At 48.7% G+C, this 15,060-nt stretch overlaps 2 protein-coding genes across 2 annotated transcripts in view; both read right to left on the reverse strand.

Annotated features, from left to right (window-relative positions):
* PSMD1 (proteasome 26S subunit, non-ATPase 1) overlaps positions 1-5,117 on the reverse strand; it is a 64,885-nt gene extending 59,768 nt beyond the window's left edge. The window contains exons 1-5 of the mRNA XM_030954130.1: positions 4,961-5,117; positions 2,743-2,786; positions 1,673-1,746; positions 1,257-1,426; positions 251-456 (exon numbers count right to left, since the gene is read on the reverse strand). Of these exons, the coding sequence (XP_030809990.1) occupies positions 251-456; positions 1,257-1,426; positions 1,673-1,746; positions 2,743-2,786; positions 4,961-4,976 (510 nt within the window). The 5' untranslated portion in view covers positions 4,977-5,117. The remainder of the gene's footprint in view (positions 1-250; positions 457-1,256; positions 1,427-1,672; positions 1,747-2,742; positions 2,787-4,960) is intronic.
* Positions 5,118-7,052: 1,935 nt separating this feature from the next.
* On the reverse strand, positions 7,053-12,280 carry C9H2orf72 (chromosome 9 C2orf72 homolog). The gene is made up of 3 exons (XM_030954498.1): positions 11,758-12,280; positions 9,228-9,344; positions 7,053-8,043 (listed from the first exon to the last, which is right to left on the reverse strand). Exons 1-3 carry the CDS (start codon positions 12,278-12,280, stop codon positions 7,952-7,954), a joined length of 732 nt encoding a protein of 243 aa, XP_030810358.1. The 3' UTR covers positions 7,053-7,951.
* Positions 12,281-15,060: the final 2,780 nt, after the last annotated feature.

The following is a 15,060-nucleotide window of genomic DNA, read 5'->3' on the forward strand; positions in this document are numbered from 1 at the left end:
TGGGAATATTGTCCCATAAACCAGTAGCTCAAGGATTTCCTAAAGGTAGCAGGGGGATCTTCCTATACTTGACATTCCTGAGTGGCTCTGCTTTCCATGAACACACTGAACTGAACACCCCTGAGTTTTATCTTTTGTTCTCTCCATACGAAACAGGGCAAGTTCCACAGCAATATGGATCTTGCACTTGACTTCTGGATCCCTAGCTGGAAAAGCCTAGCTACAGGCACCTCCTGCCTGTTGCACATACCGACTCAAGGATGGTTTTCTCAAAGATGTCCAGCCTGCGTGTCTCCAGAGCGATGCCAATGGCCTGCTTGTACTTGTGGTCATCCAAGCATCGCTGGAACATTTTGTTCACTATCCCTTCCAGCCTCTCATCCACAGGCTTCTTCTCCCCTTCTGGCAGCTCTGCATTCTCCACACACTGCTTGGTATAGTGGTCGATACATTTTGCTGAAGAGGTATAAACAAATATGGGGGGAAAAAGTCAAGTTCTCAGATTTTTGCAATTTTGTACAGGTGAAGAGACCAGCATGTGCATGAACATGTTCTACCAGCAAGTACAGTATGGGAAATTACACACTTCTCTTATCTCCTAACAAACTCTGATTTTAGTGCTGAAATCAAGTAGGTATTTTAAAAATTAAACCAAGGATATGATCTTTTCTCAAGTATCATGTCAAATAAATGAGAAAACAGCAGCAGGAGACTTCCTAGCTCCACTGCAAACACCAGCTGGGAGACTGAAAGCCAGCCCAGCTCCATCATATCCTGTAAAATATGCTGTAAAAAGCAAATTACTCCAGCAGATGAGATTTTTAAAAGGCATTCAAATTATACTGCAGACTTGCTATCTTGTTGTGGGTGGATAAACACAACTGTCCCTCTCAATCAGGTGTGCAGCTACACGTACCAGTCAATTGTTTTCAAAGTCATGCTGAAATTGATAACATCAGCATGCAAATGAGAGAAAGGACAATAAACAACCAAAGCAATTCTCTTATTAGGAATTCACTGTAGAATAAAGGTTAAGAATAGGAAAAGAACTCCAGAACTCCAAAGTCAGTTCCATTATAGAATCCCAAATTATAAGAAAGTACAAATAAACTGGGTAAAATTAGCTGCAGCATTGGTTTAAATGAACACAAAGACAGCCAGAAGAATACAGACAAAAAAGCTAAACCAAGTAAAATTTCAAAGTTACAGTAGCTTTGACAACACAGAGTTTTTCCTTTGCAGCAACAGTTCTTTACCAATGATGGTCTCCACATATTCCGAGTTGTCGTTGACATTGAAGAGGTCACCAGCTCCCAGGGCATAGTTCAGGGACTCCTCAAAGGCTCCCAGGTGGTAAAAAACTTTAGAAGCAACCAGAGCAGCAAACTGGCGGCTCCGAAAACCTTCGTCTTCATAGAGAACTTCACTGCAGAGGAGGGAGAGAAGAGCATCAGCTCTGTGTGCTCAGATCTCCTTAAGGCCACATGACTCAAGTACAAGCTTGACTGAACTTGAATCTTTGGGACCACAGCTCCAACCCCACAACCACACACATTACAGCTTTCTAGGAAATATGGAGCTACATGCTGTATTAACCATTGTCAAGAAACCAGAACTACATCCACTTCGTATCCCATGTTCTTTTTAAGCAGTATTAAATGTCTTCTCTTACATTTTGTCCACTGACTCAGAGATTTCTGCCCAGAAGTCATTGACAACAGCATTCAACTTGTGAAGAGCAAACTCCTAAAAAAAAAAAAGTAAAGTTATATTATATTAAAAATGCATTTACCATCTTTCCCTAGTAAAAATGAAGTACATTCCAGGATGAGTACCATCAACTTTGACCCATTTCAACAGCAAATTCTTTTTTAAAAGATCTTTGCAAGCATTCACTATTCTTTGCAAGTCCTTTGCAAATAAAGAGCTGTTCACTTCACAGGTAAGAGAACTCTAGCATTCCTTTCCATGGCCTGTCTCTGATGAATGACTGGCTGAAGTGTCTGACAGACAAAATTGTGACAACCTTTGTGCAGCACATGGAATCAACCTGTGGCCTACAGCAGCCAACTCTATTTATCTATATGGACACAGTACTTCAGATGATAAACAAACCACAATCAGCCCACTTGTAATCAGCTCACAGCAAAATCAGGGATCATTCAGATCCATTACTACCTATGCCTGTATCCAGCAAAAAAATTAGGGAATTACAAATATTGAAAAGTGCACGTTCAAAAATGCGTCAACACACTACCATCTGAGTGTTGGTGCCCTGTGGATTCATACCATCTGTGCACTGGAAAGTTTCTGTTGCTGTTTTCTTCTTGTTGTACTATTACTGTGATTTCTTTTCCAAGTGAAAACTGTAACTGTGATTTTGTTCTACATTGATTAAATTATTCTAAAAAGCTGAGCTGCTCTTCAGCTTTGTATTTTACATAGCAAAAATGCAGCCTCTGGAACAATTTTAAGTAAAGCTCCATTACCACCAGAGAGGAGGGAGCTTTCATTAAGAGAGATTTTTGCATTTGAAGCTCCTGTTTGAACCATGCTCAAAACAAGGATGTTTTCAATCTGTTATCATTTATTTAAGCCCTTTCTTTTAGCTTCCAGGCTAGATACTATTTGGTGCCCACCTGCTGCTGTCCAACCAGAAATTACTGAGATCTGCTCCTTTTTGATTTTAAGCTCTCCACATAATGCATTTGCTGTTATTTGCTCTCAGATGTAAGAGCTTACCTTGAGCTGTGGCTCTTCTTCATCCAGAAGAGAGATAATTCCAGCTGCAAAACAAAATCATAGTTACTTTTGGTTTCTCTGTATCAGAAGTAAGCTTGTCATTTAGTTCAAAATTAACAGAACAGGAAAGAAAGCTGTCTCTGGAATGCTGATTTTACATCTCCAGTATAAAACTTCAAAGATCAGATTCAAGTTTGTATTAAATATAAAATAGCTCAGAATTTATAAGTGAAAACGTACATTATTTATATAAGGTGATCCTTCCTAGGGGAAAACAAAGAATTTTTCCATGCCAAGGAAACTTGGATGAGAGGAGATGTACCTCACAGCTTTATGCTTTTGACTGTTGATCTTGTCCCAGAACATTTGTACAGTTACAGAAATATTGTTTAACTGACATGACTGAGAGGTTCACAGGAGCTAATCTGAAGAACAGGGATAGGTGGTTTCATTGCCAGACTGCAAAGATGCAACGGAAAGGGTTGGAATATGATCTGATCAAAGTCCAACACAATTCACTGCTTTCAATCTTTAATCTGTTGTACAGCTTGACAACTTTTTTAAATCTGAAAAAACACATGAAACTGAAAAGGCCAGCAAGCCTCTGGAGGACTGAACTGGGCTTCCAAAAGATCTTGACAAATCTAAAAGGAGCATGTGCAGGTCCAAACCAAAATGTACAAATATAGAATCTGAACAGTACAGAGGCTTAAGATAAAATATGATCAATAATATCATTTGGCTGCAAGGGGAGGCAGAGAACCCAAACCTCACACAGATGTGTAAGTGAGAGCAGCTCTTGGCAGCTCCATGGGGCACCTTCCCTTCCCTTGGCACCCACTGGCCAGAGCCTGTGCCCAGTGCTGGGCACCACATTTGAGTCATGGGCAAACCAGGGTGCTGGGAACAGGAGCTCTGGCAGGCAGCTCCTCAAGGGGGGCTGGAGGCTTCTCACTGGCTGCTCTACAGACACCTGGGAAGGGTGCAGCCTTCAGGGCAGCTGCCAGCAGGAAGGGAATAATCTGATCTTTTTGTCAGATATTAACAGGAAGAGTTAATATCTCAGTATTAACAGGAACAGATAATATCTCAGTATTCCCTTCCTCGCCGCTCACACCAAGCATTAGTGAAGCCTCAAAGAATGAGGTCTGATGATCTGATGATTCTTCTCACAAGAAGACATTTATTCCTTTGCCTCATGAAGTTGCAGATCCTCCATTATCAGGTATTGTTCTTAAAGACCAGGTTAGACACATCCATCAGTAACAGGAATTGAAGGAACATCAACGTGGCTCTTGGGCAAAGAAGGCATTTAGCAGCCATCCCACTTCCAGCTCCTCCCAGCTGTCTTCTGCATCTCTGCACCAAATGTTTGCTTTGGGCTTTTATTATTATTATTATTATTATTATTATTATTATTATTATTATTATTATTATTATTATTATTATTATTATTTAAAATAAGTCCCTGCATTTACCTGGTCTGTCAGGACAATACAATCTCATTCCTACATGCCACCTACATACCTCGCTCCCACATACCATTTTTACATTTTTTTAAATGCCTCTGAAATTAATTCCCACTTTACCTCAATTAAAATAAAGACTTAAACAAAGCAAAAGATTCAGAAGAGAAAGCTCCCTGGACACTGTCACCCTCTGCACGGTTTCTCTCACCAAGTCACAACCAGCCTCTTGTTAATTTCTGGCCTGAGTATCTCTGGGAATACTTCCCATGGTTTCTCACACTATCAATTCCCAGCAGACGCACAAACACGGCGGAACATCCAACTCCTCACACGCTTCACTATCCCGCACTCCTCAGACCGATGTTTCCTGTGCAAGGCATTTGCGTTTCTGAACTCCCAAGTCCTTCCTCCTCCTGCCCCTCTCACTCCCTGCTGCACTCCCGAACGCGCTCCGGTTTCACACCCGAACTGCGCCGTTCGCTCCAAGCAGCGGAACCCGGCCGCTCCCGCCGCGGCACCGCCACCGGAGCCCCCGTGAGACACCGGCAGGAGACGGACACGGCACCGGGCTTCAGGAGCCGCTCGTGCCGGACCGCCGGGCACGGGGGTGGCCTCTCCCTGCCGTCCGGGGGTGTTCGGGGCGGGGGAGCCCCGTGACGGGCGGCCCCGCGGAGCTGCGGCGGTGCTCAGTCACGGCCCTGACTCAGCGAAACCCCGGCGGACAACGCCGCCACGCGCCGCTGCCTCACCGGCCGAGGTGATCATGGTGCCGCCCGGCTGCCCTCGGAAGGGGGCTCGGGGAGGTCCGAAGGGTCCGGGGGGGGTCGGGTCGGGTCCGGTCCGGCCCAACCGCGGTTTCACCGCCGCCGCCGCTGCCCGGCCCGGAAGTGCAGCCAAGGGCCTCTTCCGGCGGCTCCGCGCTGCGCCGGGAGGGGTGCCCGTGCGATCGCCTGCGCGGGACGGCGGAGAACCAGGCAGGCAAGAGCGGGGCAGCCCTGCCGCCGGGGGCCTCGCACCGTCCACCGCCCCTCACGGACACCCCGGTGCCCCCGCGACCTCCCGGGGCTCCCTCACAGCCCCCATGGGACCCCACACCGCTGCCTGCTCGAGCGGGACCGGAGCTGCGAGCTCCCCGCGAGTGACCCCGCCGGTGCCCGCGTTTGTGCCGTGCCCACAGAAGCCGCTGCTTCCCCCGCCGGGACAGGCCGGCCTCAGCGGGCGGGCATCTGCAGGGGCACCGCGTGTCCCAGGGCAGTGCAAGGATCAGCGATTTTATCCCATGGGTTTAACACATGCCGGCCGCCTCTGCGGCACAAGACAGATGGGATACCCAGGCTGGGGGATTTGCAGCAGGGAAAGTCCAGCTCAGGAGCAGCGATGCTACACAAGAGACCGAGGTGCCCAGACTTCGGCAGCATTCATTTCTCCTTGATGCAACTGAATAGGAAGAAATACCCTATGAAGGGATTGAATTCCTTGCGGATGCATAATGGTATCAGTTAGTGAAAATTATTAATGAAAGTTACGAATGACTTATCAGACCCCTACCCAAATGCCAAGAGGAGCTGCCCCGCTCTTGGACAACTGGGAAGATGTCCAGCTTTCTCGATTGCCCCACCTGGGCTGCACTCAGTTCTGATCTTCTGCATTTCAGACACTGGGGTCACTTCCATTTCATCCCAATATCCAGTTTTTTCAAGCCAAGGTAAATATGAGTTAAGCTGTACGTAATGCTACTTTGAGAATAACACCATGGCAAACAAATAAGCACATTCCAATTTGGAAAATTTCTTTATTCGACAAGCATGTAATAGTGCCCTTAAATTATTCAATCAATTAAACATGTAAAACTATCTGCTTGCATCTCCAAGTGCACAGATAGTGAAAAGAGAAAAGCTTAAAAAAAAGTAATTCAAGTCACTTTTATTCCTCAGTCAAAGAAAAACAATACTTTTGGTCAAATGTATTCTCACTCACACCCCCTAAGGCCCAGGCAATTCATCCACTTCCACCAGTCTCTTGCAGGGATAAACTTGCATGATTTACCTAAAAATTACCAGTAAATAAATCCAGTGGATTTGCAGCACTAAGGGAGGTTTAATGCCAGTCTGTGCTCTTGGACCACCGCTTCATTGGAGAATGCTTAGCAGCAAAGGCTAAATGCTGCAAGAAAATAAAGATTCCTCCTGGTGAGTCCCACTTGACCCACCCAACCAAGGGCTTTACTGGGAAATACAGACCTGTGCAGTGACCTAGGCTGTACAGGGATGGAGCAGGAGGGAACCTTAATCTCACCAAGATGAACTGAGTGCTCAGTGCTGAAATCTGGGGCTGGTAATGCAGCCACTCACACCAAGTCACTTGGTTACATTTGTGTTTTCCACAGGTCATAAGCACAGAAATCCTGGAGGCTGGAAGGAGTGGGTCAGTGCCCTCTGTGCAGAGCAGCATCCCCTGCTCCAGGTAAGAGCTAGAGGGATGCCAAAGGCAAACTTCTGGGGCAGAGTGCTGGCCAGAGCTGGCAGGACTCCAGACACTTCTACTGCCAGTGGGGAAAAAGGAGCCAGAGAGAGGACAGGCATGCACAGAGGATGCCCTTTGACAATTAACCCAAAGTAGAGGTAGCAGGTTGAAATTTCTGATCTGAGCTGGAGGAAACTCCTAAAGGAAAGCCAGCTCCAAGCTTGTGCTCAAAATAAAACAAGACCTCTTTTATGTTGCATAAAGAATTTTAAAGATATTTTTAGCATTGTAGTAATATTCCTTGTAAACCAAGGAATTCTAGTTAGTTGTGTTGCCCCACAGGCTACAGGCAACACTTTGGAACTACTTAAATAGATATTTTTTATATTTTTATGTTTATTTATGAAACAGCCACCTGTTGTTGTGCTGCAGGCCACCTCCAAGATGTGCCACCATGCCTGTGGAGATCTCCCAGGTAAGATGGCCCTCTCTTGTAGCCCCATCTAGCAGCAGCCACACCTTAGTGCCCACCTGCCACCCCACCAACCCAGTTAGCCTATGAGCACCAGGACAAGCCAGAGGGACAGATCCTGCTCCCAAAGCCCGCTGTGATGTAGATGCCCGTACCATCCGTATCCTTCATGTTACTCTTGCCCCTCAAGCTGGGCTGTTACTGCATTCTTCATGTTACACTGTTACATTCAAGCCTTTTCAGTAGCTGGTAGATCCCAGAGCTCACTCACATTGAGTCTCACTGCAGTCTCCAAGCTCATGTGTTACTTGGTTGGGTTTTTTTTTTTTTCTGTTCTGGTTTGGTTTGGTTTTTGATCACAAAGAGGGTAGGAACTTCCAAGCACCAATAAAGTAGGAAAACAAGGCAGCAGAATCAGTCTGTCAGGGAGGCCAGCCCCAGCAACCTCAGCAGGGAACTTTGCTCAGAATTAAAAAACATTTCTCATTCTTCAAACAGGTGGCTGCATTTCACACTCAAAGTCCCAAAGTCATATTGCCCAGGATGTGGGGTACATCCCAAAGGGCTTCTCAGAAGCCCAGTGTCCAGCAGCAGCTCCAAGTGCCCCGGGGCAGCAGGGAATGGCTTTCTGGCGCAGACCCTCTGTGCTGGTGGCAGCTAAAAAAACCCTGATGAGTTCAGCCAAGCAGCTTTTCCCTGGAACTGTGGGTCCTTGGAGGAGAGGGCCTGCACCAGCTCCTCCTCCCATTGCTCCAAATCCACTGGGCAGGTCTGGGATGTGGACTGTGTGGGATGCCCAGCAGCTCTAGGTGCCTGTGCCTCCAGCAGCTTCTTCACAGTTTCCATTGGGGGAAAGGCTGGCCAGAGCCACTTCTTCCTCAGGGTCCTGCAGGTCATCTGCAGGGAGCAGAGAGAGGTCAAGGCAGACCTGAATGGAAAACCCCTCTTCCCAGAAAATGCAACTTAAGATGAAAAAAAGCATGGGCTGAAGCAATTGCTATATACTCACAACCTAAGCACAGCTGATTTTTTTTTTCAAAACTGATTTTCATTTTGTTTTACAAACTTAACATTGCTTCAGCAAATAGAGCAAAGGAGCACAGGGCCTGGCTCCTGGCCTCCTGAAGTCTCAGCAATCTCAAAAGAAGTTGCATGGCCACAGGGTGTTGCCTGCCTGGCACTGACAGCAAGATCAGGCACTTCCATTTTCTGACCATGGAGAGTGGATCTCACAAGCCTCATATGTCTCACATGTCTCAAAGCTCCATAAATTGGGCATTCATTTCAGTTGTTTTGTCTGACTCTTATGCTCTTTAAGTATTTTATATATTTAAGAGGCATTTGTACAAGGCCTTTAATAACATCCTTTAAAATCTGGTGAGCCCTGAAGTGGTCAGGCAGTTGGGCTAGATGATTATTGTAGATCCCTTTCAAGTGAAAATATAACATTCTATTCTAGTCTAGTCTAGTCTTAATTTTTACAGTGAAGGATCTTTCCCTCCTCTTTGTGCTTCATAGTACAACCTGGATCTCCACAGCACAAGCCTTGTAGCCTCCTGCATGAGGCACTCCTGCAAAAAATAAAGTCACTACTGGGAAGTGCAAGCCAAAGTGCCAACTATGCACAAAGGCTGAACTGCCCTCTTCCTTCTCTCTGCCAGCCCTAAAAGCAAATGTTTTGGGAACACTTCTTCCACCCATGTTTGCAGAAAACATCACACAATATCAGGGTGCTTCCAATTCATTGATTAGACAGAGAGTAGTTCTGCTTCCAGACGTTCAAATAAAATGCAGCAATGCTGAGTTCAGCAGTGCTTCCAAGGATGCATTTGGGCACCAGACTCAGCGTGATTTTGTTTAGACAAGCAAAAGGTCAGAAAACAAGGAAATGGCAACAAAGCAGACATATATGCTGGTTCTCTTCAGGTTTGGGCTAAACCACAGCCAGAGAAGCAAGGTCAACTGCAGAGCTGGAAGGTGGAAGAGGCTACCAGCAAGGGGTTTGGGCACCAGAACCACCAGGGAATCATGGGGAGCTTCTGACAATCACAACAGAGTACAAGGGAGGGAGCTGGGCATACCTTCATGAATGTTGTTTTCAGCTTTTGCTTTGTAATCTTTTCTCCAGCTCCTCTGGTTCCAAGAAATGCACTGCAGGAAGGATGGCAGCCTCCACCTCTCCCTGTCTTTCATGTCTTCTGAATAAACCAGAGAAGATGAGTTCAGACTGGCAGCAGGTCAGCCCTGCTGCTTCTTCACATCTCCCTCCATGAGCCGGGTCCTAGCAACAAAATCAGGTCCACTCCATAAAGCCCACCACTAGAAAGCACAGAGCAACTCCTGGTAGTCCTTATTTTTGACTGAAACCTCTCTGCTACCCTGATGTCAGTTTGTACTTTGCCACCTCACTGCCAAAACCAGCCTGGATGCGGCAGCCGAGAGTGAGCAAGAAACCTGGCAGCAGCTCAGCCGGCACACATGGCGAGGCTGGGGACTGACACAGTTAGGGAATTCCCACAGAAGGAAGTTTTCCTTTTGCATTTTCACACAGCTTCTGCCACATCAACCTGTTTACTTCTCCCTGCTTTATTAAGCAATTCCTCCCTCCCACGGAGACCTGCTGGACCCAGGGTCTTGCAGCAGCTGAAACTGCTTGCAAATTGCAGAGAACATGTAGTCAATGTGTGGTAATTATTCTAGAAGACAACAAAGTTACTACAGACTTTCCAACCATTTTAGTAAAACTCTACAGCAGCCTGTAAAATACTACAGCAGCATAATTTTATATGGTCTCCAACAGCAGCAGTTCAGTATTCCCATTGAAATATCATCCAGCCTTTCACCTCTTAATCAGATGACAAATGATAAACCACTTCAGTGTCCTTCACTTTATTGAGCCATTGCGACACTAAAGGGCTCAGTGTCATTCTGGCAGTCAACAAACAAAAAACTCCAGTGCACTGCCTGGGGTGCAGTGCCTGAAGTGTTCAACTGCTCTTTGGAGGCACAGCTACACTTGGGATCCCTCTGTCCCGGTGGAGATTTTGGAAGGCAAAGCTCACAGAAGAATGGAAAGGGGTTGTTCCTGCCTAAGGTTGAACACTGAAGGTGATGAGTGTCCTCATTATACACACTGGGACACTTACATGACTCAGAGCACCAAGCGGAGCATCAGAAGTGAGTGAGCACACACAATCAGGCTATAACACCCAATCCAGTTCCTCCTGCTCCTCATTTTCCATAGCCAGCCACAAAAATACATATACTGAGCCAAGCACTAGCAAAGTGCTTTTCTGCCAAGGCAGAAAAAGGGATGCAGGGATGCTTTTCTGCCTCTGCAGCTGCTGTCCCACCAGACTGCTACGACCAGAACTGGAGGATTCACAGATGTCTGGGAGCACACCAGAAATTCTTGCAGCAGGAACAATGTGAGGAAGACAAAAGCATGTGAAAGGAAAGAGCTGTGTGCCTCAGTAGAGAGGTGGCAGAAGACAGGCCTGTGCCCTCACCACCAGCCACCTCAAAGCTGCTCAACATTCAGGTCCAGGATTCTGGGCTGAGCTGATAGAAAGAAGCACCTGAACTGCAGCCAATCATCCCCATGTCCCAGGGATCCCAGGAGACCCTGTCAGCCTTGTGGTGCTGAAGGCAAGTGGCAGGATCCCTCAAGGTAAAGCCAGCAAGACAGCAAAACACCCAAGCCCCTGGAAATCCTGGGGAGCAAGGTAAAAGTGGGAAAAAAATGAAAGAAGGGAGGAGGAAAGGGAAACAGCCCAAGACAAACAGTGCCAAAGAATTAAGTGTTTTATGTGGTAGCTGTGAGAGTAGAGCCTGCCCAGCTGCCCATCACCCCACATTGACGCACAAACCCAACTCCCCTTTCACCCCAGGGCAAATGCTGCTCTTCAGGCCTGGCTGACACCCAGCTTTCATCCTGCCATCCTTACCCTGACATATTGTTTTACACACGAACAACAACTTGCTTTGTTACTTATTCATTATGCAAAATCAGCACAAGCATCCTCCTCCTGCAGGAAGGTCAGGTTCTGCCTGCACCCTGTGGCACAGGCCATATCCCAGTCCTGCTTCCCCCAAAACCACAAATCCAATATGTATGGAAGGCCACCATGTCATGGATGGCCACATGGCTGTCAGCTGCCGTATCCCTGTTATCCATGAGCTACTCTAGTGTTTCCCAAACTGCTGGGAAGTTTGTCCATCCTGGCTGCCAGGTCTGGGAACCTCACCAGAAAAAGGCAGATCCCACTGGAAAGGCTCTGATCCCATCAGCATGAAAGAGATTTCATTGGGAAAAGGCAGATCAGATTGTGTGTGTGTAAAGATCCCATCAGTAGTGAGTGGTCCAATGCTAACGAGAAAAGCCCGATCCCATTGGGTCAGAGGAAGCTCCCATCAGGAATTTTTAGATCCTAATGGGAAAAGCCTGACACCATTGTAGGGGAGATCCCATGAGGAGAGATCAGAACCCATTAGGATGGGGTAGATCCCACTGAGAAGGGGAAGATCCCACAGGAAAACGGAGCAAATCCCACTGTAAAAACCGGGCCCGGGTGAGGGAGGGAGGGAGGATGGGTCCCCCAACCCTGGTACCTGCGGGGCGCTGCAGGGCAGCCCGCAGGGCGCGGCAGGCGGCGGCACGGCAATCGCCGGGGCTGCCCGGGCTGTACCGGGCCGCCTGCACCGTGCCGGGCGCCGGGAAGTGCCGCCGCAGCGCCGCGTCCAGCACGGCCGCGTCCTCTCCGTCCCCGCCGGGCAGCAGGACGCCCACGACGGCGGGCGGCGGCCCCGCGGGCAGGCGGCCGCGCACGTCCCGCACTACCTCCCGCAGGCGAGTCCTCGCCCCGCGGTCCCGCGCCGCCCCGCCGCCGCACAGCACCAGCAGCAGCCGGGCTCCCAGCGCCCGGCCTCCGGCGCCTGGCGAGCGCCGCGCCCGGCACCCCGGCCCCGGGCACGCTGCGCGCGGCGCCTCGTCGCCCAGGAGGTCGCGGGCGAAGGCGACCAGTGCGGGCGCCGCCGGGGCCCCCTCCGCCACCTCAGCCACCAGCAGTACTGCCCGCCGGCCGCCCGCCCGCTCCACCAGCGCCCGCAGCTCCTGCAGGTCCGCCGCCGCCATCCTCCGCCGTGCTCCCTGTCCGGCCCGCATCCGCCTGTTCCCCGGCTCCGCACCGCCCACTGGCCCGCGCCCGCCCCAGCACCTGGCACCAGCCCCGGCCCCGCGCAGAGCAACACCCCGGAGCAGCGGGGCGAGAGGGTATCAAGGATCCCCCCCGCTTCCAGCCCCGTCCCGGACCCGCACGCAGGGTGAACAGCCCCTGCCTGCTGCCGGGTGGGCACAGCAGAGAGGCTAGTAAAGAGCCCCTGGATCTGCCACACGACCAGACTCAGAGCCCTCGCACAGGCTGGTCTTCTTGCCAATGAGGAGTTGATAAAATTCAGGCAAAAAACTGTGCTGTGGAGGGGCTTGAAATGTGAGAGGGGATGAGGAGAGGTCGTGGTGGCTGCAAAGTGGGACACACTGAAAACTGCAGCTGTAACTGCTTGCAAATTGCAGAGAGCCCGTAGTCAATGATAGAGGAGCAGATGATCATGCAATCATGATCATCATCCCCAAGGTGTCCCCTATGGTGTAGCATCTCATACCCCAGAGCAGCACTATGCCACTGATTTGCCTAGAGATGCCAAGATGCCTCAGGCATTGGGAAGCTGGCTTTCTAGCTGGCAGTTCCCCAGATTTATGAAGATAATTCTTGCAGAGAAGGTACATAAAAAATTGGAGTTTTCTTCCTAACTCAGGTACACCACTGGCTATTCTCTGCAGTGGCCTCGATGTTCAAACTGCCAGCACAGCCACTAAAAACTAGTATTTGGGACCACATAGAGCTGTTCTTCATGGCCACTGCAATTCTTTAGTTTCTGTTGGGTACACATGTAACACTGTCAGCACAGGCTGATTGGAAAGGTGAATGTCACCCACAATGCCCAAACAACTTTGTTTACATTTCTTTACTCATTAACAGGGGTAAGATCTAACACATACAACTCCCTTTGTGTTACTTAAAGAGGTACAACTCAAACAGTTCCGAGGCAGTCATGAGCTCAGCAGCATTTGTAGTCTTCCATAAAACGTCTTCAGAGCTCTGTCAGGAATCTGAGCAAGAACTCAGACGTATTTAGAAAACCTGACACTCCATCAAACATCCATCTGACAGTCACAGTAGCAGAGAATCACTATAGACAGCCCTAAGTGAGGGTCATCACATCTCTTACATATGCTTTAGCTGCCCAGAGAAGACAAAACATCTATTCATTTTTGACTTCAGAAAAGGAGTGAAGTGCATTAGTAATGCCTTGAAGCCTAAACAACAAAAAAAGGTCTATTGCATTATAGCCTGCATTTACCAAGATTAACCTTTCTTCTGAAGAGAGTAAAAAGAGGACAGGGATAAAGGATTCTTGTGCCAGTTTTGATGATAGAAGAGCAAAGAGACTGAATGAGCAAGAAGGAATCTGTAGGAGCTGTTCTGAGTCTGATGTCTGATGACCCAGCCCAGCTCCATAAATTCATGCTTTCAGTAGCTTTGGTGCTCACAGGGACACTTGGAAAAGCCTCTGAGCCAGGTAGGAGCTGGAACTGGCTGCAGTTCCAGCTCCTAAGCTAAGCCTCAGCAGACCTTTGTACATTTGCTCTTCCACTGATTTGTTCTCCAAACTTGCTTCAATTATTACTTTGAAAAACACATCCTTACTAGATGCTGGAAAGCACATGCTTTACTTGTGTAGCACTACCAGTTGTTTCCAGGGCATTGCTGCAAGGCACCAGCACTCACTGAGCTCTTAATCCATGGAGACCTCCTTGGGCCGCCCAAAGAAGTAGGAGAGGAGGTAATTGTGAGAGAAGAAAATACCCCAAACCCCACTCCTGCCCCCAACATCCCAGTCCCACTGATTCCCTTCTAGCCTGCCTCCTGTTCACTCCTCCATGGCTCTTCCTATCTCCTCCACTGACCTTCTCCAACATCCTCTCAATCTTTCTGGCCCCTGAACCCAAACACCTTCCCACTTTTCACCCATTGGAGCTTGAACTTTGTATCAAACCAGACATGAACCCCTTCTGTGACGAGTTCAGTCACAACTGAATCCAAACTGGATGGTCACACTGTTCTGACCCAGGTCCCTCGCCCCAGATCCAACCACCTCCAGGGCCAGCTGAGGCAGCCCCACTTTTGGTCCCAAGGCAGCCTGTACCAGCTCAGCCCTGGCCTGATCTATCCAAGTCATCACAGCCCTCTGGGCTCCACTCAGGGGAGGTTATACACCATAAGCAAATAAAGTTGGGAAGTCCTTGGCACTCCACATCTGGGACACAGCCTGGCTTTCCTGATCTCAAACCTTTTTCTTGTCTCTTTTCTCCAAAATTCTGTTCCCTCTAAAAGCTGCCCATCTCTGCAGCTGTCCTAAGTTTCCTCATGTTTCCTTGAGTCACTGTCCCCTTCTGGATGGCAGAGTGGCATAGGAAGGTATGGCTGAAGAGGAGGATGGAAACCTGGCACAGGGCCATGCGCAGAGAGCCCAAAGTGTTGGTCAGTCCTGGTCAGACAATAGAGGGACGCCCCTCAGGGATGGAGGGCAGGGAAGGATGGAGCCAGCCTATCAGCCTATTCCACTCCTGAATCCTCCATTGGAAGATGTTAAAGAAGTGGCAATGAGTATGAAATCAGACCAAAAGACCAAGCTGCCTCTTCTGGCCTTTTTTCTGGCTGTCCTCAGCTGGATCCTTACCTTTGGTTTGAAAACAGGACACAAGAGTAGCTATTCACAGCTATCAGTCTTCATTCTTTCCCAGTACACACATACCTTTGACACCAACAATCCAGCTTTTCTGCACTTACCTTT

This window comes from Camarhynchus parvulus, chromosome 9, assembly GCF_901933205.1.
Source record: "Camarhynchus parvulus chromosome 9, STF_HiC, whole genome shotgun sequence".
NCBI classification, from domain to species: domain Eukaryota; kingdom Metazoa; phylum Chordata; class Aves; order Passeriformes; family Thraupidae; genus Camarhynchus; species Camarhynchus parvulus.

What these genes read in the sequence shown, in the direction of transcription:
- C9H2orf72 (XM_030954498.1), bottom strand. Translation starts at nt 12,280, where the DNA reads ATGGCGGCGGCGGACCTGCAGGAGCTGCGGGCGCTGGTGGAGCGGGCG. An exon ending in TGCCCTGCAGCGCCCCGCAG is followed by an intron (nt 9,345 to 11,757) that starts GTACCAGGGTTG and finishes TGGTTTATTCAG; the next exon opens with AAGACATGAAAGACAGGGAG. An exon ending in TGAAAACAACATTCATGAAG is followed by an intron (nt 8,044 to 9,227) that starts GTATGCCCAGCT and finishes TGCTCCCTGCAG; the next exon opens with ATGACCTGCAGGACCCTGAG.